General features: G+C 30.3%; 3 protein-coding genes and 1 long non-coding RNA gene across 4 annotated transcripts in view; 1 reads left to right on the forward strand and 3 right to left on the reverse strand.

Annotated features, from left to right (window-relative positions):
* LOC149876754 (uncharacterized) overlaps positions 1 to 25,442 on the forward strand; it is a 250,371-nt gene that overhangs the window by 109,903 nt on the left and 115,026 nt on the right. The window lies entirely within an intron of this gene.
* On the reverse strand, positions 1,362 to 3,729 carry LOC149876761 (uncharacterized). The gene is made up of 2 exons (XM_090075102.1): positions 3,480 to 3,729; positions 1,362 to 3,290 (listed from the first exon to the last, which is right to left on the reverse strand). The coding sequence occupies exons 1-2, from the start codon at positions 3,727 to 3,729 to the stop codon at positions 1,897 to 1,899; spliced, it is 1,644 nt and encodes a 547-aa protein (XP_089931228.1). The 3' UTR covers positions 1,362 to 1,896.
* LOC145180935 (uncharacterized) lies at positions 7,099 to 9,311 on the reverse strand. Its single transcript, XM_090074951.1, has 2 exons — positions 8,896 to 9,311; positions 7,099 to 8,816 (listed from the first exon to the last, which is right to left on the reverse strand). The coding sequence occupies exons 1-2, from the start codon at positions 9,232 to 9,234 to the stop codon at positions 7,314 to 7,316; spliced, it is 1,842 nt and encodes a 613-aa protein (XP_089931077.1). The 5' UTR covers positions 9,235 to 9,311; the 3' UTR covers positions 7,099 to 7,313.
* Positions 12,555 to 25,442, reverse strand: part of LOC149876762 (uncharacterized) — a 40,529-nt gene continuing 27,641 nt past the window's right edge. Inside the window, exons 8-9 of the mRNA XM_090074950.1 lie at positions 20,026 to 20,052; positions 12,555 to 13,216 (exon numbers count right to left, since the gene is read on the reverse strand). Coding sequence (XP_089931076.1) covers positions 12,654 to 13,216; positions 20,026 to 20,052 — 590 coding nt within the window. The 3' untranslated portion in view covers positions 12,555 to 12,653. The remainder of the gene's footprint in view (positions 13,217 to 20,025; positions 20,053 to 25,442) is intronic.

The following is a 25,442-nucleotide window of genomic DNA, read 5'->3' on the forward strand; positions in this document are numbered from 1 at the left end:
GTATTATGATTATGTCTTTGACTACTTATTCATTTACTTTTCAGTTACTGAATGAAAGTTATTGAAATAGCATAATGATGCCGTAAGTATTTCTTTTAAACTGCTATCAAACTTGATTGTAAGTGCTGAAATGTATTGCCCCACTGCAACTACTTCAAGCTCTAGCCTTTTCTAAACTAAGAGTTTGTCCATTATTTTGAAGAGTTTACTCTTGTTTTATAATTAGATTGAGGTGAACATGGTGTTGGAAGAAAGTTAAGCAACAAGTTTTTGTTCAGGAGAAAGTTGGTATTGTAATTGTTCATCAACTTGATATAGTTATGAGTTCTGAAAATCAACAAAGAATGGTGTAAATGAAGGTAGTGAAATGTAAAACAGTTGCTCAACTTTAAACTAACCAGGATGGATGATTCTGATCAAAATCCTAGAGATTCAGCTTTTTCAATTAGTCAAAGAGTTTTTGGCAGGAGTTGATGTAATTTTAAAGAAGTAAATGAATAGCATAATCAAGTCATTAAACAGGATTAAGTATCAAAAAACATTTTCAAAATGTATATTGATAACCATTAAATTTTTTAATTGTAAGCACTTTAAAATTCTGAAAAACCAACAATATAAGACAGAATTTAAAAAAAAAAAGAATTAAACTGCGCACTGTTTGTAAAATTAGATGGTGATTATTTGTAAAATAAAAATTAGCAATAGTACATAAGATATCTTAAAAATAGTTCTTTACTGCATAATTAAAACGTTTGCCAAATTCCGAACAGATTTTGGAATGCACTTTTTTTGTATGTGCAAAAGTTAGCGTTTTTTACATGCAAGTAATTAACATTTAACCATAGTATTTTAAGGTCAAGTTTAGAAACTAACGCTTTTAACCTTTTTATTGAATTTCTAAACGTCTTATCTTAACGTTTGTTAATTAAAAATGTATAAAATAGACGATGCACACTCTGCATCAACACAATGTTATACCCTTAGATTAAAATAAAAGTAACTTAAAATATTAAAAATCTTTTTACCTAACTCTAAGCTAGAGGTCTATGCTAGTATAAATTACTTACTTTTTTAAATTAAATGCATTTTTTGGGATTTGATATATACGTTCAGAATTAGGAACATGTGTTCCTTATTCTAATTGAAAAGTTTACTTTTTAAACTTAAAAATAAACAATATTTTCACAATGAATATACTTGTTGTTTATTATGGTCTGACTCAGTTTACTTTCCAGTTTATTTACATAAAAAGTTAATATGAAATTCAAAAAGCAAGTGGAGTTATTCAGTTTTAAGTACAATTTTGTTCAGAATTAGTGAAATCTATGGTTAGTAGCTTAACTGTCTTCACACTTGTCCAAAATGGGAAATAATTACTCCGAAGCTTCCCGAAAAAACCCTTTGGAGCGAAGTATCTACATATGTTCCTGATTAGAAAAATGAAAAAAATGAAATCCTTCATGACCGTCCGAGCGAGAAATTTTAGTTTTAAAATGTAAGAAATTGCGACAAAAAATATTTTTTTGCAATCAAAAGAAAACACATTTTTTATTCACTAAACATTGATCTACACTACATAACAGATCCCTGATGCATGGGTAAGTCACTAAAATGTTTAAAAAACTTCAAAATCAAAAGTAAAATGATTGTTTAGCAAGTTTAATTTTGATTTTTTTTAAAATGATTTAACAATTGTCCACTGTAGATTGCTTTTATTCTTTTTATTCTATGAACACATAACAAAGAAATAATGTGAGAAAACAATGTGAGAAAACAATGTACTCTTTAAAAAATTGAGTTGGGGGCAGCTTTAATGTTAGTTAGTCAAGCTTTTTTGAAAAACTAAAACATAAATAAACTGAAACAAAGAGACGATGTTTTCTTGATAACTTTGCATTAAAGACGCTTGCTGTTGAAATCTACTATGCAACTCAGCAACTTTTCTGGATAGTCTGGATGACCCAGAGGCCTTTTGTATCTCTCCCAGTGGGTTCGGAAACTGCGATGAAGGGCTTCTGTTGTCTGTTCGCTGAATGGTCCAAGAGACTTTTTGTGACGATCAATGAAATCCTTGACATGAAAGAAGACAGTGTGGACTTTTGGAGTCACACTTACTTTTGGCAAGGAGAGGAAAGCCAGTTGAAATTGGTCAATTTTCTTTGAGTAGTTTGAATCCAGATGATTTCCAAAGCAGGCATTCACAACTGCATCAAACTTTCTCAAAGTGTCGATGAATGGAAAAACATGAAAAGCTGAACAATTCTCTGCTTGTCTTTGAAGAAGGTCAACATTTTTGAGGAGTTTGCGGCATTCATTCCTAGCAAACTGCCCTCCGTGAAAAGGCTGTTCTTTGATATGAAGAGCTTTAGGCCATTCTTCAGCCTCAGGCCAGGAGTCCTTTAGTGCCTTGAACAGATGGTTCACTACACCGAGAAGGAGATGTAGCTCCATTGGTGGTATGATGTCAAGAACAAGTGCATTGTCAGAAAAATCCAAGAGGGGCTCATGCACCACATTCTGAAATTGTTTAGCCTTTTTCATGTCTAAACCAGCTGCTTTAAATGAGGCATAAGATCTTCTGATGGATCCAAAGGTTCGAAAGTTACCATTCTGTGATAACCTATTGTGGTCAATGTCACACCATGTGCAAGGGTGTGAGCTGGCATGTGACTGAAGCCCACACACAAGGTTTGCCACCTTCAGGTCACTTGAAAGAAGAAAGTCAACTCGCTCAGAGAAGATGAGAGATAGTATTGTTCTCAAATTCTCATAGTTTTCTGGTACATCCTCTGCTACAGCAACAAGAAGTTGAGATTTCACACCACTGTCTTTTGCTGCAAAAGATGTAAGTGTCTTCTTGTCTGGTGGAGCTTGAACTTGAGAAATCAATTCATCTTCTTGAATCCCAAGGCTAACCTTGAGGAAACCACCACCACCGTCAATTCCAAGCTTGACTATGTGCTCTTTATACACTTGTCTTTTGAGCAAGACATCATTGAGAAGTTCAGAGAGATTCTTGCAGTGAACCACAATTTGTTTCTTTGTCTGAGACTTTTCATGTGTCACAGTTATGTTTGTGTGAGTGAAATGTTCAGATAGTTGTGTACCTATTTGATGGAACTTTGCCCGGAATTGAGGTTCAACAACTCTGGCTTGTGCAACATGGTTCAATGTTGAGGCCAATTTTTTGACGCTTGCATTAGACAGCCCTGTGTTTGTCTGAATGTTTGCAAGGTCTTGGGCTTTTAGAACTACTTCATCACCAAAGAGTCTTTTTGCGCTTGCTGCACCTGTATTAAAAACATTGCTATGAGTAGGAGCAAATTTTTCACATAAACAACCAAGTTTTCTTTATGGAAAGTAAAGTTTAGATTTGGACTGAAAACTTTATTTGTTAAAGGTTTTTTCTTTTGTAAAAGACAAAGACAATGACAAAGTTTTAATTACTATCAGATAAAAGATTTGCAAGTTACTGTTACCTGGAGTAATTGGCAAAGGTCGCCCACCACCACTTTGTGCTATTCTTAGGGTTCCATGAGGAGAAGCCTCTTTAGATGAAATGACAGCTGAAGCAATCTGTTCACTGACTTTGGAATCTTTTGATGCCAACATCTTTATGTTATGCCTGAATGTGAACTGATTGCATTGATGAGGTACTCCTCTTCCAATTAAGGAGAGGCAATCAGAACATCTTCTTTGGTCTTGGGATGGTAAAGGCTGTTGTGGCATTTCAAATGGGTGCTTTTGCAATGCTTTCAGGTGTCCAATTTTGCAAATGATGCAATCACACTGCTATCCTCTTGTCTCAGGCCTAGGCATGACAGATGAGAAATCAAAAATGGGAGGGACAGAGACATTCTCACCATTTTTCTTTCTCCTCAGAAGCAGTCTGCAAGAATCACACATTCCAAGTGGGACTCGTGTGTCACAAAAGTCAACATCCTGAGAAATCAGACTCTTGACTTGGTCTTTAAGAAAACTTGTTAGCTCCCTAGAACATTTTTTCATACAGAGGAGACAAACTGACTTCCGACAGTCTTCATGATTTTTTGCTGAGTTTGGCATTTTTGAGTTGTGCATTCCACGAATGAAAACATGAATATGTCATTAAAATGCCTTTTCCCGAAATTTGGTTCAATATTTTATTAGGGATGTGCCACTAATACTTAAGAACTGATTTTTTCATCAAATTTTGAAAAAAAAAATTAAATTTTTTTTTGGCAAAAATCTTATTTTTTAAACTGAAATTTCTCGCTCGGACGGTCATGAAGGATTTCATTTTTTTCATTTTTCTAATCAGGAACATATGTAGATACTCCGCTCCAAAGGGTTTTTTCGGGAAGCTTCGGAGTAGTTATTTCCAGTTTTGGACAAGTGTGTCTTACATTCTACAGATTCTTTATCGATCTCTGTATTTTTTTGATTGTTTTTTCTTTCAATTTCTTTTTCATTACTGAATATTGCTATAATTCTACAAAAGATATTCGAAAGTTGCTTGGCTTTTCTAAACTGAATATTTTAGGTCCCTGAGTCAAAAAATCTCTTATCTAATTGTCTATCTTAACAGTTTTAATAACTACTCAAGTTTATAACTGCTTTATGCTGGATATTTGTTTTAAAAGCAACTTCCAGATATTAGTGTTCCTGATTTTCTAATCTACCGTTATTCATGGTATTATAAGGTTTTGTTTTTGTTTTTATTTTTATTGCCACTATCTTTATCTTTAAACAGATGACATCCCAAACATATGGGTTGTGAAAGTTTTTATGTGGACTAAAAAAACGATGACAGCTTTTTTGAAATGAAATAGAAATCATCTAAAGAGTTATTTTAAAATGTTAAACTGATCAACGAATTTTTTTTCCAGTTCTATAAGCTAAAATTTTAGCATGCAACCAATATTTTGAAATAATACCTAATTATTAGAATAATAAAAAAAGAAATCATTTTTTCAATGTCTTGTATATACAAGACATTGAAAAATAAAACATAAATATAAAATAAAAAATAAAACATAGACATGGAAATAAAATTTACTATATAGTAAATTTTACTTCCATGTATACTTTTGAAAATATTGATTATAAATATGCAAGTTATTCAAAACAAAATAACTTTTTATTTTATTTCAGAGACCTAAACATTTCCAAAACATCTTATTTCACAATTAGAGTAAGGCAACTACAGAAATAAGTGAAATAAAAGTTATGGTTACAAGAAAAAAAAAGGGATTGTTGACATTTTAAAATTTAAAAATTATTTTAAAAGATTAGGATTTGGGTTAATATCTCTTCATCTTTGTATTCAACACCTTTAAAAATGGTCAGGTACCAATTTTCAGTAATATTTCTCTACTAGAACTTAAGTTATTCACACAAAAAGCATCGCTATAAAAGAGAATAGCGGCCAAATAAAGAAATCTGAATTTCAAAAGGACATATCTTTATTATGCTTTAAGAAACCAAAACCATCTTTTTTATAAAGATAGCCTAAGATCATCTACTTCATTTGAAAAAAAAATGGAATCGATGAGACTTGGGCAACTCCGGGAATTAATGAAAGGGCAACCCATGGTAACAGAACAAAAAATTTGACTGGCCATTTTAAAATAAAAAAATAACTGTCAAAAAATTTAAATATCTCAAATTTATCTACATTTTTGAATTCAGCACCCTTGAAAATGGTCAGGTACCAAATTTTAGCCACATTATTCCACTAGATCTTAAATTATTCAATTAAAAGTTCTACTACAAAGTTCATAATGGCGGAAGTGGAAAAAAATAGGGCGTTTTAAGCTGAATTTCAAAATGCCATAACTTTTGAACCGTTTGGATTTGGGAGTTCAAATTTTGCACTTTTTCATTATTCGTTAATAGGTACCACTGGTTCAAATTTCAAAGAAAATCCAAGGGGTGACTGAAATGAGTATCCCACTTTTACATGGAATTACCCTGATTTGAGAATAGTAACTTGAATCAGTTATGTAACGTAATTTCAATTAAAATTGCTACAACTGTCGTAATTAAAAATTGATTTACCCACAAACGATTACAAATAGGAAAACGTCATGATCACACTGAATTAAGAACAAGTTATCTAAGGGCCTGTTTATATGGAAAGCCGAGATCTCGACGTCGTCCTTATTTCAATTTAATTTTATTTTACGTTTATATGAATAAACGAACTAGCCTGGACCGCTATCCGGGCCAGCTCGTTTATTCATATAAACGCAAAATAAAATTAAGTTAAAATATTGATGACGTCGGCAAACGGGCTGGCTCGTTTGCCGAGCCAGCCCGCTTTTCACATAAACAGGCCCTAAACTTAAAAAAATCTCCACACAAAAGTTTCGGCTCATTTTGGTAGTGATTTGAACAGAAATTTTGGCCGAAACCGAATAAGTAAAAAGTTGTCGAAGCAGATATTTTTCGCTCACTAAATTGGTTAAAAAATTATTTTTTTCTACGCGCCAACAAAACATGATATATACATACATATACATATACATATACATATATATATATATATATATATATATATATATATATATATATATATATATATATATATACCTTTACATAAAAAGTCTTCAATTTTATAATTGTAATTCCGTTACGGAAAGAGCACGAACGTTCAACGGCGCACAGTAAGTCAGAAAGGTGAAAAAACGGCAAAAATTATATAACTATCATATATAATTATGTGATACATCAATATTATCGTATTTCGTATCAAAAAATTTAAATTTTCTATTAAAAATAATTTTTACGCGTACCTATGACGTGTAAGGCGCGCGCATACGCGTGTAACTGTCTTTTACGCGCGTAGAATATAACCTAAATAAAAAAATCGAATTCCTTGATCCAAAATACCATATAAAAGAATACCACATATTTTTTAATCTAAATATTTCTTGTGCCTAAGGCTCGCACTACTTACGCGTATACGCGTTAGAGACTTTTACGCGCACAATGACTGACTTAATTTAAAAAAACTAAATTCCTCAAACCAAAACATTTATTAATTAAAAAGAAAAACTGGTTCGAAAAATATTTAATATTATATAATATTAAAATGTATTAAAAACAAAATAAATATTTATCTTATCTAATTTTTCTTTCAAGAAAACAAAAAAAGAAAACCTAATACAAATAAAAAGGCTTTATTTCATTATTGCAGCATTAACAGAGATAAAACTTCAGGGGTAAGTGTTTTTCCACTTTCAACCTTGTATTTTTTAAAACAAGTGTTTGATATTACAGGATCACTTCTAATCAACAAGTATTGGTACTGGTTTTTCAAAACATTCTTTCTAGATATCTTGGCTGTATGGTTTAATCTTCGCTTTTCGAATTTCTTTATTTAGAGCCTCTTGTGACTCTTCAGAGAAGTAACCAATTGGCAGTTCTAATGCCTCAGATATCTGCACACTATGTTCCAAGAGTTTATGAACAGTTGGGGGAATCACATACCAGCAATAGTTTTTGAGTATAAGAGCTGTAGTTTCATAGCAATACTGGCCAAAACTTTCAGAGTTCAACTCATAACAGGAGCATACTGCTATTAGGATTGTCCTCAATCTAATAATTACATCTACTGCCACTCCCGTTATATCAGCGAAAGTTTCAGCATTTTCAAATGCTCTTCTGGCAGTGTTTCCATCGTTAGTGTTGCCAAAACTCTGTTTGGGCATATCAACTATAAGACTTAACTCTTCTCTAAACCTCAGTTGAATGTTCGTTTTTTTACTCTTTACTAATGCTTTTTCAGCAGGGGATTTGGCAAAGTATTTTTTAATGTTTAATTTATATCCTAAATGTAAAATATATTCAAAACATCTGAGCCAGCAATGCAGAGTAGAAAGACCCAAAGATAAAGCTTTTTCATTGATTGGTTTAGATCTGATCAATGCTGGGTTATTAAGTTCACTGGGCTTAGCTCCGCAAACATTACATTGCGAGAACAGAGTCTTAGTGAGGGCATTAACCACTTTACCATCAAACATGGTTAAATCTAGTTTGAACTTAAATGTGATAGTCGTATCCGGTTTGCCTTCCTCTACTTCTAACTTTACTTCAAACTTGACTAGTCTATTTATTTCTGCTTTTAAAAGTTCATATTCATTTCTTATCAATTTTTCCGTTTCTTTTTGATATTGGAGATGGAGGGGTCTACAGTAATGTGTACTAGAGGGCTTTTTATTTAACCATACATTTTTGTTCATGATGGTTAATTTAAGTGGAACAACAGCTGTCTGGAAAAGACTTTGTTCATTAACTTGGGCTTCACCAATATTTGTATCAGTGTATTTTTGTTTATAGACACTTTGACTGGAGGCACCATCAAAACCACCTTTAAAATGAAGTAGACCTTTAAACCTCCCCCCAATTTCAGCAAACATTCTCATAGAGTCTTGGCATTCCGTAAACGTTAATATCCTTGTCAGAGTATGATTAAACATACCCTGTAGAGAAGTTGAAGCAGATGTTTCTGTCACAATTAAACCCTCAGGATAACATTTGTGTCTCTCATTCTTAATTACATGAAGTGAAGGATAAATATCTGCATTATGTATTATCGATGAATTTCTAATAATTTGATACTGTTCATCAGAAAGGTCACACTGAATTTTTAAGCTCAAGGCATCTTCGGTTTTCATTTTTATCGGAAAATTTATCTTTTTGGTTTTATCTTTTTCAGAGTTTGTAGCACTTTTCACAAGATCAACGAAGTCTTTTTTGCTAGGATCTCTAGAGGCTTTTTTTATTGAAGCTAATGCCAATGCTTCAGCAGGATGTTCAGCCAATTTGGCAACCTTAAACAAGATAATATTTAATATTTAAGCTTGTAAACTATTTTTTTAACTGGGTTGAATTTAATTTATTTATTAATACCTTAGATCTTCTGCTTCTATCACCTAAATCTTCCCAGTTCTTGCACTTTCTACCTGAACCTGATGCAACATTTTTTTTGTTAACGGTACTATCTTTGTTCAACCAAGTTCGCTCGTGTTCTAAAAGTCTAGAGAAGGTTCTTGCATACTTCCGCAACTTTGATCGGAATTTACATTTAAATATTATTAGAGTTTTCTTTAGATTTATCATTTCAGCTTTTTCAATACTTTCATAGTATAGACCCTCCAGTCTACAAAACTCACGTAGAAGAGCCTCGAGTAAGTTATCATGATTAATTCCTAACTCTTGAATTATAGGAACTAAATGTATTCTTTTCATGTTGAATGTAAGCAATGAACTATTTTAAGTTATTTTATACACAAGTTTTAATTTTAAAACATGCACTATGCCATCAAACGTTGCATATATAGGTTTTTGAGGTTTGATAATTAGCACCATCTGCATGAGCATGAGTTTTTTTATTAATAGGAACTAAATGTATAATTTGTGTAATGTATGAAAGCAATGAACTAATATTCGCTACTTTATAAGGCAAGTTTTAATTAAAAACGAAAAAAATAAACACAAAAAAACCGAAGTATTTGAAAGGTCTTATTTTAATTGGGGCAAGTTTGGGCAAATGATTTTATTTTTTCTGCTTTCATATATACCTATTAATGGGAAAATATTAAAACTACCATGGAATCTAGTGGAATCGTTTAGTTTTTAAACTAAACTCATAATTAAACTAATTTAAAAAAATCAATTTATGACACATTTTTGAGATCTCAGTAATGAAAAACTAAAAACAAAATTTATTGTCAAAAATGTTGTTATTAGTTGCCAAACATCTTAAACATATGACTTCAAATTAAATTTTGAACTGTTTTTACCCATGTCAATCTTAAAAGAGTGACACAAAAGCTAGATTTTTTTGAACGAGTTTTCCGATAAATAAAATAAAATAAATAAGTCTCGGAAAAAGGCGTATAAATTGGTGAAATCTTGAAAATTGTTCACAAAAAAGTTAATTATTGACTTTTAGTGGTATTTAGTAACATTATAATTAAATTAATTAATTTCCAGCAATACTTTTTTTATGGGGGCTTTTTTGCCGTTTTTTATGGATTTTGACTCACTGTGCGGCGTTACAGATTTAACAATTTCAATATCTTTTTACCTGTGAATATGATAAAAATGTTGAAGCGGTTTTTAATGACGATGTTTGAGGGATATTTTTGGAAAACTATCCGGTATAAATGAACAAGAAAATTTGTAAAAGGGAGATTTTTTGGAGAGATAATTATTATAATTTTGTCGATATGATAATAGTTATCTCTCCTAAAATTTTATTTATGTGGCGAGAAAAAGCTAAAATGCTGGCCAGTTTTGATGGCCTTATTATAATCTGTTTTTATATCCCCTTACTATATTTAGTGTCCCTCCTTAATTTTTAAATAATAAAAACATTTATACATAAAACCTTAAAAAAAACTACTTATAAATTTGCCTTTCAAAGAATCTCTTCTTTCTAAATGGGTGTCTCCCAGGGTAAATGCGTCTTCTCCTTACTACTATGTTTAGGCTATTTCTAAATTGGTTTAAGAAAGAAACCCGAGAACCCCACCCAAATATCTCCCTGACAAAAAACTCCCCTGGAAAAAATCCGCCCTCCCCCCAAAAAAAGAAAAAAAACAAACTTTTGTTTAAATTAAATTGCATCCCCCAAATCCTAACCGTCAGTTGTTTTGTGTACTATTTTTTGCATGTTATCCCTAACAATCAGTCGATATATATGTACACTCCGCTGTACTAATTCCAAAAAAATCAGTTGATAAAACAAAAATAAAAAAGCAACAATTAAATTTAAAAATTTACACATTAAAAGCGGTATCAGGAAAAAAGATGATACAATGATAAAATGACAGTAAAGCGTATCTAAGTATATAAAAAAAACTATTTAGGCATTTTTCCTGAGAGGTTTTTTCAGGAGGATATTTTTCTTGATACCGTCTGAATTCCATACGTTCCGCCATTGAAAACTTTCAAAAATATAACTGTTCCAGCCTAAGACTTGTAAAATATTTCCATGTTGGCCAGGAATTGAACTTTTTTTTAACCAGGGTCTAAGAATGGTTTCAAAGCAAATGCAAAATTGTTCCGGCGCTTGGAATGGTTTTAATTGCCAATATAATCATGGATCGAAGTCGATTATATATTAAAGGTGCACAGGGAAAAAAAAGTCTTAATCCGTTCGGACCAGTTGTTGCCCCAAATTAAGTTAACTATGCTTTACTGCAAGTTTTGTTTTACTGCTTTTCACTCTCTGATCAATATCCTTTCAGAAAAAATGTTGACCAAAAGTAAATTTACTTACTTTTTAAGTTTAGATTTCTTTTAATTGTAACTAAAAGTTATTTAAAATGTAAACTTAAGTAATCAAAAGTATTTTTATGTAATTTACTTTTAATAGCCATTTCATTTTAGTTATAAAATAACACGGGAAATTACTTAGGAAAACTAATTATATAAGTAAATTTTATTTACATTTGATTGAATGTAACTATTTTATAATATATTTTAAAATGCTTTTTTTTACAATTACTGTAATATAATTTTTTTAAAATAAATTTTTTTTTAAATGTAAAAGTAAGTTACATTTCGAGGTAAAATTATATTATGTAATGCAATTTTAAAAAAGTAATCAACTTTTAAATGTAAAAGTAAATTACTTTTCCATGTAACTCAATTTTATATGTAAATGTAAATTACTTTATTATATAATCTACTTATATGTAACTTACATTTGAAAGTAAATTCACCTTTCTTTACAAAATAAAAATTGTTTTAGAAAAGTAAATTACTTTTAAAAGTAAATTTAAGTTTTTTTGAACGTTTAAAATTATACACGCAGTTTACTTTTTCATAAAGGCTTACTTATTTGAGTAAAAAAAAGTAAGTTAAAGTGCCATCCCTAGTCACATCAAAAACCCATATATAAAAGTTAACGCGCTTATATATGGAAAAGTATCAATGGGCCAGAACCCGCATTTCTCTACTAGAGGCTATCTCAGAAGGACACCTCTGGATACCTTGTGAGGAACGCCTCTAAGGTTCCTCAGGGTAAAAACCCTGTGTTTAATAAGAAAGTTAACTTGGGAGGTTGCAGAATATGAGTGGAGGGTCGACGGTCTGGTCTTCAAACCAACCCATAGGCAACCCACAGGTTAACTTTAGGCGACCTGTTTTTACACTCGCTCGCTTGCCGCTCGATGGCCAGCTCACCGCTCTGAGCTACTTCAGAGGCTATCTCAGAGGTAATCTCAGAGGTAACTCAGGAGGAGTAGGCCCTCAGAAGTAACTTAGAGACTTTCCTCATTTCGATTATAATATTATCACAATAAATTATTATAATTTTAAATTTCCGTATTTTTTGCAGTAAGTTTTAGTAAACAACAAATATTCGCAACAAAAACTCCAAATAAAAATGAAAATCTTTCCTCTTTTTCCGGGTTTTAAGTTTTAAAAGAAAAATGTTTTTTTCTTCTAAAAATTATTTAATATTTCATTTCATAAATGATTCTTTTATTATTTATACATTTTACATTTTTATTTAACATATTAAAAATATTTAATCAATCAAAAGTATTTCGCATCACTCACTTCAACTTTTTCAACTCTTCGATGTTACAAAAGCTTACTTGAATTACATATACTTTTTACATATTTACATTTGTATTTATTTTTTATTTAAAATATTAAACAATTTTCGAGTTTCTTACTTTAAACTCTTCGATGTAATAAAAATCTTCTCCAAGGTACCAGATCTCCAGCTTTTTGAAGTTCGAACCACGAAGCCATTTACAAATGTTGTCGATGAAGTTCGTGACGTCGTGAAGGTAAAGAATTAAATCTTCAGTGAGTCGAATCCACGGGAGGACGAAACTTTCGAACTCGTTCTTTGATACGAATGTATCACTGATGTCTATCAATAACCATTCAATTTTATGTGTCGGTGTCCATCCATCGATCTTCACTGGATGATATGACCAAACACTATGGACGTTGGTCGAACATAAAATGACAAGCTTTTTCTCATCCTCAGATAAAATATTTTTCTCAACACGTAATTCATACAACTTGCATCCTGCGTCAAAAAATTTCTCCATGAAATAGTTCTCATGTGAAACTTCATGAGCAGTTTTTCTATCGCGTATCCAAATCCACCACTTTCGTTTATTGATTAATCTTTTTAAGTCCTCGGTAATCGACGCCTGCGCTTCAAAAAAGCATTCCATGAACATCTTGTATTTATCAACATCTGAAGAATAATAATAATGATAAGATATTAATATTATTATAAATATCTATTTATTTGCAACAACAATTATACAAGAAAATCAACTTTCAAAAATTTGAAAACACAATATCGTGTTTAATAAATATAAAACGGATATCATTTTCCTTTTCGATGAGATTAAAACAGTCCAAATGATCACAAATTGATACAAAAATTATTTTTTATTTATTAAATATTAATTAAACAAAAAAAAAATTTACGAAAAACAAAATTAAAATATTTATTGAATGTACGCCGTTTTCAAACTTTGGTTGCACCTCAACCAATAAAAATACGAATGAGAAATCAGCCAATCAGAAGCTTGGCCAAAAGCATTGAAGAGCGCTCTATTTGATTTTAAAATCGTGTGAGATTTTTTATGCAAAATAATTTAATTTTAAACTGAAATAAAAAAAGTTTCGGTTTCGATTTCTTTGCTCTAGCAACGAAAAATATTAAAAAAAGAACAAAAAATGTAAATTTAAAAGCGGCAATTGGTCGAATAAAACATTCACATCAAAGGTATCGTATATGAACCCATTTCTTTTATGGTCACCTTTTTAAATTATTTAAACTAATTTTGAAGAGAAATAAAATCAAAAAAACCATTTAAATTGTCACCAAAAAAACTAAAACTTTTCAAATATAAAACTTTAGGCAAATTGAGATCGTAAAATTGAAAATGAAACATCCCAGTCGGCACAACTCGGCGATATGTTACGCGTGGTTTCTGTTACGTGTTTAAAACCCGCTAAAACATAGAGAATAACACGTTTCGAGAATCGGTTTTCAATCCGAGAAATAAACTTGCTCTATTTACCGAAACACCAATTATAATTGTGATGTATTTTATAGAGTATTCTGTTTTTATGGATGGTTTCACCGTTGCAGAATCGAAGTATGATTTTGTAATAGGTTTTTCAGTAAATTCAGCATCACATATAAAGAAATATATGAAAGAATGTCAAGCAGCTTTAGCTGGAAATATATCTTTGGCTTGTGCTTTCAATTTATCTTTATCAAGCTCTCATTCTTAAACTGATTTCTTAGAAGAAATATCTGAAGTAGTGAGAGTAATATTTCAAAGTGTTCTCACAATGATTCCCTAACGGTAGCTTTAAGTTCAAGTAGTCATTCTCATTTTGATTCCTCAGAAGAAACAGAATTTACATCATTAAAGATTTGCACTTGATGTGATATTTGAACAGGTTACCTCAATAAATGAGTTAGTAAGATTTGAAAACGCCTTTAGGACAATAAAAGAAAAGTCTAAGTGAAAATTTGATCCTAATGGAACTGTGTGTAAGGATGCAAAAGCGAATTGTTATGCAATTTTAGACTCTGATGACGAAAGAAATACAATCAAAAATTAACCTTATGTATGGTAACCAAGTGCCAAACAAGCAATACACTGACCATTTGTCATCAACACATGACTTACCTTTGATTTTGTTGACAGTTTTATTGTCATTAGTGACATGGAAGATTCCTGAAAAACAGTTAAAGACTTATTTGAGTGAAAGGTTAAAGTACTTTCTGCCAAGAGACTGATCAATTTATGCATTTTCTTTTATTTGCCGTTTTTTAAATTTAGATATATGCATATATCTTTATATATATATATATTTTTTTTGAAGTAAAATTTTTGAAGAAATATAGCTACGTTAATTTTTTGGCTTGGAAAAAATAAAGAAAAGTAGAATTATGTTATAAATATAATGTAGTAAATAATGAAAGGGATATTAATGTCCCTTTATTATGATAAGTTATTTTCTTTATTATGATATAAGTTGTACGTTGAAAATGATTATCTTAAACGAACAAGTTATTCTAATAAATTAAAATGATTTTAAAAGTTTCCTTTATTAAAACTTTAGTATAAACACGCGACAGAATTAGTAAAACTCACGTAAAATTTACGTATTTTTGGTTACGCGTAACCCGTCTCGTACACGTGTTTGATCAAGATTTAAGTTCCAAACTGAAACTTCATTTAATACGTGCTTGAAACCTTATAAGACACGTATTTAAAACCTTAATAGACACGTGTTTGAAACTTCATAAAAGACGTGTCAAACACCAGTAAAATTTTCGTGAAATCTACGTGTTCTTGGTTTACGCCTGGATCGTGACGAATACGTGTTTATAAGGGTTTTAATTCCGAAATTGAAACTAGATGTGCCGACTGGGATAAAATCATTGTATTAACTGAACTTGTTATCGCTTTTTCCCTAAAAACCTAACTAATAGAAATATATTCTGCTCAAAACTGATTTCAACAACTACATAACAACAAAATCTTAAACACTTCTTTCACGTCGTTCGATTCATTTTCTTGTTTATAGTAATTTCGTTCAGAAATTACTGTAAACAAGAAAATGAAAGTAGAAATAAACTCAACTCCTACGGCGATGTTTTCGTTTGAAAAACGTCCTTTCGCTCACAGAGTTGTTTGAAAACTCAACCAGAGTGAGGGTTTAGTTGTAATTTAAAACTCGAACGTCGAATGCGGAAAAATAGTTTGCAATTGTTCTCTTAGCTCTAATTGTCAAGTAACGCTTAAAATATTCTCAGTTCTCCTGAGAATCTCTTAATTCTTAATACTCTCAGTCCTCCTGAGAATATTTAGAGCATTTCATTACAATTCTTAAAAATAAGAACGTGATTGAAAAGACTTTTTTTTTTATCGGAACTTTCAAACAAATAAAAAATACTTGTTTTTAAAATTGTTAAAATCGAGAAACATTTGCATTAAGATAAAAAATTTAAAACTCAGTTCTTATCTCTGAGAGAATTTAAAACTCAATTCTAAAGTTATGAGAGACCTTTTTGGCTAACAGAAGCAAACTCTACTGTTAACCAAAAACTCAATATGTACAGAATGCTGGTGAAAATTTTTATTTACAAGTGAAATTTTAAAGTGAGGCTTTTCAATTTTAAATTTAGATCAATATCATAAGAAAAGTAGTCTGTCTTACTAAAGGAGACCATATATTGAATAAGTAAGGAAATTAAAACCAGAAATAAACAAAAAAAATTGCGAGTTTCTACATAATTAGTTTCATTTTATCATCAAATGTATGATACTCTAAACATTTCCTATATATTACATATTGCAATCCCAAGAGAACCATATACATCTCTTTCGATTATATTTTGCAACCTTATTACAAAAATAGATTTCTCTTCTTTTTTAAGGGTAATAAAGATAAACAACGAACTTTAATTTTCGAAGCTTTTTAGATATTTCTGTCCACGTATGGTACACATTGGATACAAGCTTATGTGTTAACTGCGAAGTGTAAAATCCAAAACAATGAGTAGAAATGAGTGATTAAAAATATTCTCTGAGACATAAAAACAGGGATTGTCACGCTGCTGCTATAAAAGATCAAGAAATATCAAAAGATGCTTTTAGCTCTTTACAGCCACACCCCTAATATTTCTTCTGAAAAACCCAACATCGAGTAACAATCTGTTTAACAAAGCAATAACAAAAAATTTCCAAATATTCTTTTTGAAATTTATAAAAAAATGACATACTATTTTCATTTACACCCCTCATATTTTAAATACAAAAAAAATTTTCTTAAAGTAACATTAAAACTGTTATATTAAAAACCCATCTTTTTGGACTCTTGTTACATTTTCAGGGGTTGAAACTGCATGATAAATATAGCAGAGTTTGAGTTCAGATTCGAAGCTTAGTTTTTAAAGAGAACAATTAAGTTCAAGTCGATAAAATTACAGAATAGAACAATTTTTACTGAGCTACTTAGCTCTACTAGGTGTGCTTTACCTCAACAGCATTGATACAAAATATGTTATTAAAGCTTGTTTTACATCAATTTTATATGATTTTATCAATTTCACTTTTCTTATTATAAAAAAAATAAATTCTTGTCAGGTTTTGAAGGCCTAAAAGTTTTGGTAGGGGGATAAAGTATAAACCAAGAAAGTAAATGTAGAATGGAGTTTCTTGATATTGCGAGGAAGGAGAAAAGTTAAAAACAACAACCAAGAAAAGTCGTATACACAAATACTTATTCAATTTCTCATATAAATAAATGATAAAGCGAAAAGAAGAAAAGCTCAAAAAAAAAGTGGAGATAGATAGAGGAGGAGTAGGAGAAGAAAAGAGAGAGTAGGGGATGGATAGGAGAAAAGAGGAAAACAGAGATTTAAAGGGAAGTAAAAAGAGTTTTAAGAAACTTACGAAGAGGATTTTAAAAGAAAAGAGTTTTAAGAGATTTTAAAGAGGGTCTTATGTGAAAAGAATTTTTGAAGATTTAAAGAGAATTTTATGAGAAGAATTACGGAGATTTTAAAGAGAACCTTATGAGAAGGGTTGGTAAGAAGACATATTTGAGTAACTTTAAATATGCGTTATTATCAGTATTAATGTATTATTAGTTGTATGAGTTAATAATAAGAGAATAAATATTGATGAGAAATAGTTGAGAATATTTATTAAGGAAAATAAGTCAGAGAAAAAAAACCAGCAGCATGTATTTTTGTTTTTGTTTGCAATAAAATTATTTTATTACTTTATGCGTTAATATTTTATCAAAAAGTCTGATGCTCCTACTGCGCTTCCACAATATCTGCGCTACACACTTATAGCCCTACTTCACATTCAATCACAATCTACTTTAGCGCTACTTTCACACTCACATCACAATTGTCATAACACTACTCTGCGCCATTACACCATTGTCACACATAATCATAAAAAAAATTATAAAAATCCCACCTTCACAAGATACAAATAAGGTGCAACCGAACAAGTCATTTTTCGTAGGGTGCATGCTGTTTTAGTCCGCTACATTTATTGCGCTGTTACCAGGTTGCTTTGTTACCCTCTGTTTCATTTCCTTCTGGCTTTTTACAAGATGTGTTATAAACAACTTTTCAAAAATGTTGAAAACTATGCTGTCAAACAGTCCAAAAAATAGTGCCTACAAACCGAAAGTTAAAGAATAACAGCGATGAGCTTTCTTCAAACGATAAAATTTTTTTTATCGTAAGAAATTGTTTACAAGAGAATAAATAACAAGAGACCAGGCTTAAAAGAGATGAAGGAGCTACTACCCTATCTTATCTATTTTAACCTAGTATCCTTCAAGTAGTACTTTCTGTCACTAATATTCGTATTCGAATATTTTTCGTAGCTAATACTTGATGAAGTTAAAGACGAGGTGAATGCACCAATTTAATGTCAACAATTGATGTTGAACTTAAAGCGTTACGGTTGTAATAACTCGTAGTGCAGCGATTTTACAAACACAATTTGTTTTTATAACTTTATAAAGTCAATGTTAGCAGGTCAACATCAGGTAACTATCTTCTCAGAGCAAAAATTTATACTTAGCATTTGTTTTCGTTCAAACCAAGCAAGATGAATTCGAAAGTGCTGAGGATGATCAGTCTTAAATTACTGCAGTTATTTTAGTGATAGTCATGTACAAGTTAGTAACTTCATATATTCGCTTTGTTCCAGTTTAAAAAATGTTATAGATATTTTAATGCTTGTTTTTGTTCTTTATGTTATTTAGTTTACGTTTTATTGATTTCAATTTATTGATTAGTATTATGTAATTTCAAGTTATTGATAAGTATATGTGTTTTGAATAAATTTTGATGAAAAAGCAACTCGATTTCAGAGCTGAGTTTATGTTTTAATTTGCTATATATTGGTTAGTTTTCTAACTGTTGCATCTTACTTTACTAGCAGGGTTAGGAGGGTTCAACTTTTGATTAAAAGGGGCTGCAATGTTTTTCTTGTTTCTTAATTTTATGTGGGTTTACAATTTGTCCAAAAGTCCCGAAATAAAAGGAAGGATTTATTTTTTATAAAAATAGATGTTTCTAAGCTGATTTTTCCATTTTTTCTCCACTTCTAAAAAGAAACATTTCCGTAAAGTTTTAAAGGTGAGGGGTGGGGGACGGGTGTTTTTAGAGAGAATTGTTTAGACAAAAGAGTTTACATAAATCTTGAATGAGGTTATTTGGGTGCATCGCCCTCTAGAGTTGATCTACTGATGAGGTCGAACGAAGTCGATTTTCGAAGGCCAGTAATTTAAAGACAACTGTAAATGATTCTATTTCTAAAAATTCTGCTGATGGGCTTTTGTCACATTAAAAACTAATTTTTACAAAGAATTTCAACGGATCAGTGAAAGCATAAAATCAACTCTTTTCAAGTCAAACCAAACGAGCAATACTTCAATTAATCTTTACGGTTTCAAATTTACAAGGAAAATGTTTTTCAATATAAACATTTACAATTGTCTTATAAACCTTGCTAAACTATTGATACCTAACTAATCGATAACTAATAACTATTTACCATCCATTTAACTAGATAACAAACGCAACTGATAATAACATTGACACTACAATTAGAAAAATACTGAATCTTTGCAATATACTGAAAGTAATGAGAGTCATTTTCTTCATAAAACAGACCGAAAAGACTCAGTCATAAAAATATTCACTATTTCCCTTCAGCTATTGAAACTTTCTTCAAAATAGTTTCTTCCCGTGTTTTTATAAAAACAAATATCATTTTTAGCTAGAAATGCTCAATTGTTTTGCAAATGGGAGAAGAAAAGTAGTCTAATTCATCAATTATTTTAAACTTATGTGAACGAATGAAGAACGAAGTGAACGAATGAAGAACGAAGTGAACGAATCGAAGAAACTCTCTCAAAAATAAAGCAGTTACATTTTTAAAGCATTGATCACGTAAAAACTTCCCTTAACAAATTAAGATAATAAATAATTCTTACCATATTTAACACTTTTTGGTACCAAATCTAAAACCAAAAAAGCACGATGCATGAAATTTTATTTTAGAAAAAACCTCTTCTTTAATTAGAAATGAAAACAAAAAAAGGAAGGGGAAGTAAATTTAAATCGTTTATCCAGTGGCTCAGCAAAAATTTAAAAAGTGAAATTTGTAAATTGATATTTTTCGGCATAAAAAATCAATATTCTCTAGTGATAAAGAGTCAACTTTATTTTCCATATTTTAATTATGTTATTGTCCTAAAACCATGTTAAAACCAAGTCAAAGTTGGTCTTTTTGTTATGGTCAAAAAAAAAAAATTGCAAAGAAACTACAAAACTTTAAAACACCTCCTGCCTCTAAAACGTTTATACAAGTCTTTTTCGAAATAAAAATCTCAAAGGAATATTATGCATTGCATACATATACATACCAATACTCGTTCCTTAGTAATAAGGAATTCACCTTTTTTTCAAAACTTTTATTATATTATGGTCATGTAATCTTGAAAAGTCAAAATTGGTGTCTTTCTATGGTCAAAAAAAAAATGTTCTGATAGTGTAATATAGTCAAAAATTGGTGTTATATTTTTTATGGCCAAAAACAATAAAACTACCTTTAAACTGTGCAATATATTTTTTTAAAAATGTTTTATTACCAAGTGATTTATTTTATCTTAAATATCTAGAGAATTGTTGATATTTTAAAGGAGGATAAACAATTTAAATTTTGTAAATTGACACTGAAAAATATTTCACTTAAGAGTAAAATAAATTTAAACTCTCACTTTATACAACTTTATTTAAGGAGCTTAAATTATTTAAAATTTAACTACCTAAAATTTAACTTAAAAAATTTAATTACCTAAAATTTAACTTAAAAAATTTAATTACCTAAAATTTAACTTAAAAAATTTAATTACCTAAAATTTAACTTAAAAAATTTAATTACCTAAAATTTAACTTAAAAAATTTAATTACCTAAAATTTAACTTAAAAAATTTAATTACCTAAAATTTAACTTAAAAAATTTACTTTTATGAAATTTACTTGATCTTAATTTATTCAAAGGTGATGAGTAGACTGCTTAGTTAAGCTAAAATCATGTAGTAGTGCTTTAATGTGTATACTATTGTGTCATAGTACTTTACTGGAAACAATATAAAAAATAAAGTAAACATACATAACATGAAACAATAAAAATGTAACATTTAAAGCAGAACAAAAAAATATCAAAAATACATTATTACATTTTCTCTGTGACAGTCATTGATTGTGTGAGGCATATTCAACTTATCTTACACTACTAAACTAAAAGATTTTCTTTTTATAATACTATGTATCTGTTAAATTATTTCAAAAGTTGTACTTCGAAAAACCTTGCTTAAAAGCATTTTTTAAAAACAGGTCGAAATTTGAAGTTTAACAAAAAAAACTTATTACAATATTATAATATAAGATCATATAGTTTATGATAAAAGGTCATGTAAAAAAATAATGTTTTGTTTTGGCCAAAGGTGAACAGTTGTTCTAACATGATGCCAATGTTTCCCAAAAAAGTTTTTGCTGCTCTCAGGATTTTTAAACATTTTAACATTTTAAAGATTTTTAATTTCTATTTTTTAGAAAAGGGTATCCTGCTTTGAACTGTCATGTTGTCATTGATGCTGATGGAAGGTTGTTGTTACAAAGTATCCTGGATCGTGCCATGATGTCTTTATCTTTTCTAATTCTGCATTAAAACAGACATTAGAATATGATTCAAATGCAGGTTTCCTTTTTGCAGACTCAGGATATGGGCTGTCACCAGTCATGATTATATAAAGTTCACTGTCAGGTACGCAGTGATGTGGAGCGAGCTATTGGATGTCTCAAAACCCGTCTGAGGTGTTTGCACAAAAGTAGTGGAACACTTTAGTACACCTCAACGACTTGCTGCAAAATATTTTTTACATGCACTTTACTGGAAAACTTTTACATATCCTTAGGATAAGAAATTCTAGATGACACTAACTTTGAGGACAATGATGAAGATGATGTACATGGTGTTCAGCCTGAATTAGCACAAACCAACCAAATTCGACTTATTACTATATGTATATTAATATATACTATATTAATTCCATCAAAAACTATATGTTTGCAAGTCGAAGGCGATGATACGTTGTTAAAATGTTGCATGGGTGCCCGCAGGATACTTTGTTTTAGATGAAACTTTTAGGCATATAAGCTTAAGTATGTTCATGTTTATGTCGAATGAGATTGATTTTCAAATATAAAGAAGTGATTGGAGTTTGAGAACAAAAACGCACCAAAAAGTGTCATACCGGAAACATAAAAAAATCATGCACGCATTCAGTTATTTATTTTCTACACAGCAATAATTTATGAGAGTTGAGAACTTGAAAACAGCTTGTTATTTTAATTAGTTCAGGTTTTTTTACCTAATAATTTTATTTTTTTGTTACAGAAGTTATATGAATTCATCTTCCGAAAAATATGCTTTAATAAAGATTTGCAATTACGAAAACTTGGCTTATTAAAAAAAAAAAACCAACTACTTGGTTGTTTTTTTGCGTAAGTTTTGCGCAACTTATGCCCAACCCTAATTGTACGGAAATACTGCGAAACATGGGCGAATACCAAATAGTAACATGAGCTTATAATTTCTGTAAACTCAGTTGAGCTGCGCAAAAGTTACGAATGTTTGGTGAATACACACCCTGGTCCTTATCAGATAAAAACTGAACCACATGTAATTTAAGGTCATCATCACCTGTGAACCGTTTACCATTTAAAGTTTCTGCAAACTTCAAAATAAATGGTAATCAGATGGTGCCAGATCAGGGCTGTATGATGAATGTGGCATCACTTTTCAACCAAGCTCCAATAATTTTCTTCGGGTTGCTAAAAATGAGAGAGGTCTTGCTTTGTCATGGTGGAACACTATTCCTTTCCGATTTGCCAATACCGGCCATTTTTCCTTGATTGATTCATCCAGATTCATTAGTTGTTAACAGTAAACCTCAGAATTGATTTTTGATTATTTGGAAGCAACTCAAAATACACAACACCTTTATAATCTCACCATATTGACAGCATGATCTTATTTTGATGCAATTCAGGTTTTGGTGTGGTTTGTGGTGGTTCATCTTGCTTGCACCATGAACGTTTTCAAATGTTGCTGTAGACAACCCAATTTTCATCACCAGTAATGATTCGCTTCAAGAAAGGGTCAGTTTCATTGCGCTTAAGGTGCATATCTCAAATGCTGATTCACTGTGTCAAGTGAATCTCTTTTAAATCATGAGGCAACCAAACATCGAGCTTCTTAACAAGTCTAAGACTTTTCAAGTGCTTTTCGATAGTTGTGTGAGCTACATTTAACCTCTCTGCAATTTCTCGAACAGTAATATGGCAATTATCTTGAACCATATCTTTGATTTCATCATTATCAACTTCAGAAAGCTGACCATTACACTGCTTATCTTTGAGTGAAATATCTCCGGATTGAAATTTTTGAAACCAATTCTGACATGTACGTTCTGTTAGACAATCAACACCATACACTTCACATACTTCTTTGTGAGCTTCAGTCGCTTTCTTTCCTTTGCGGAAAAAAAAAAGCAAAGTGTGCCAAAAATGTTCATTTTTGCACTCCATTTTAAAATTGATGCACAGCTGACATGTACACAAGTACTCATGCGCCACTTGTATCTAAAATACCTCAATATGTCTTGTATCAAATGTAAAAAACTAAAGTACATTAAGATTAACTGGTTGTTAAAAAAATAAAGCATGCTTTTTATGACTAAAAAGCCGAAATAACTTAGTTAAAAACCCAATATTATTATTAAACTCAATTAGACACTACAGTTAAGTTAAAAATATTTTTGCAAAAACCTATGAAACATTCATAACTTTACACCCAATTCTATAAAACCATTTACCCAGGTAAAGACTTAAATTGGTATTTCCAGATAAAACCCATTTTTTAAAACCTTTTTGCTACCCCGATAGAAAAATATTTATCTGAAAAAGTTTACCTGAGAAGTAAACAGGTAAATCTAAAATGACATAGGTATTTAATATTTTTAAAAGTTTTGTATTTTTAAATTTTTTACAAAAAAATTGTAATGGCATTTTTTGTCTGTGCGCTTAAGACGAGTCTCAGCATCAATGACATAAAAATTGGGTTGGGATGAAGTCAATAACAATCTTGATAGTTGTTCAGAGAAATCTTTACTTTGTAAAAGAAATCATAAATCTCACTTAATAAAAAAGACATGAATTTACAGTCAGCATTAAAAACTTGTTCCCACTAACTTTGTTTGATTTTGCAATTTGCAAAAAAATTTAACCGTAAATTAATTTTATTCAGGTAAATTTTCCAAGTAAAGTTTTCTTTATAAAATTAGGCTTTACCTGAATGGGCTTTACTCAAGACTTGAAGATTAAAAGGGTATTTTACCCATGTAAATTACCCGGGCAATGCAATTGCTTACTCAACTACAGGCATCAAGCAACCTGCAAGCATGAGAATTATGTTAAACAACTTGATTTTTGAAAAAAATTTGTAAATGAAGAAGAGCAACTTGAGTGGTGAAAAAAATAAATTTAAAAATTAAATCTTTTTGTATAATTTAACTTTCTTTTTAATTATCTAAAAAACATTTAAAAAGTTTTTATATTAATACTTTTACTAAACAATCAGCGAACAGTAACATTCAGTAAAAGGTAAATTATTAGGACCTCTAATTGTTCTTTGTACAAATATCCAAAACTTTACCTCACAGATCACATTGCTTTCTATCCTCTCCTACCCCTTACAACCAATTCAAAAACACATAAAAACAACATACAATGGCATGCAAAAGTTTACAAACAGCTAAACATTTCTAAAAAACAGCTAAATCTTTTACCTTTAAGACATTTCATGTACTTAATGCCATCGCTACTAAACATTAAGCATCGGCATTACCGCACCGTCGGTAAAAATGCGTAAATTTGCGTAAAATGCGTAAAAATGCGTAAATTTGCGTAAAATGCGTAAATTTGCGTAAAAATGCGTAAATCTGCGTAAAAAGCGTAAAAATGCGTAAAAATGCGTAATTACCGCGGTAATTTTGCGTAAAAATGCGTAATACGCAATTTTACCGCATTTATCACTTTTTACCGCATTTATCACTTTTTACCGTTTTTATCACTTTTTACCGCTTTTTATCACAATTTACCGCATTTTATCACAAATTACCTCTTTTTTTGCTGATTACCGAAAAACTAAAAAAAGATACTTTTAATTGTTTTTTGTATTTCTATTAGTAAATATTACATTTACAGTTTTAAACAAACAAGTTATTGATAAAAAAATTAATCATCAGATATATCATCATCTGTCTCTAATAAAATGTTTGCAAGC

The sequence above is a fragment of the Hydra viridissima genome, unplaced genomic scaffold (assembly GCF_058129835.1).
Source record: "Hydra viridissima isolate aposymbiotic clone 2 unplaced genomic scaffold, HvirCarnegie_v1 scaffold_18, whole genome shotgun sequence".
In the NCBI taxonomy this organism is placed as follows: domain Eukaryota; kingdom Metazoa; phylum Cnidaria; class Hydrozoa; order Anthoathecata; family Hydridae; genus Hydra; species Hydra viridissima.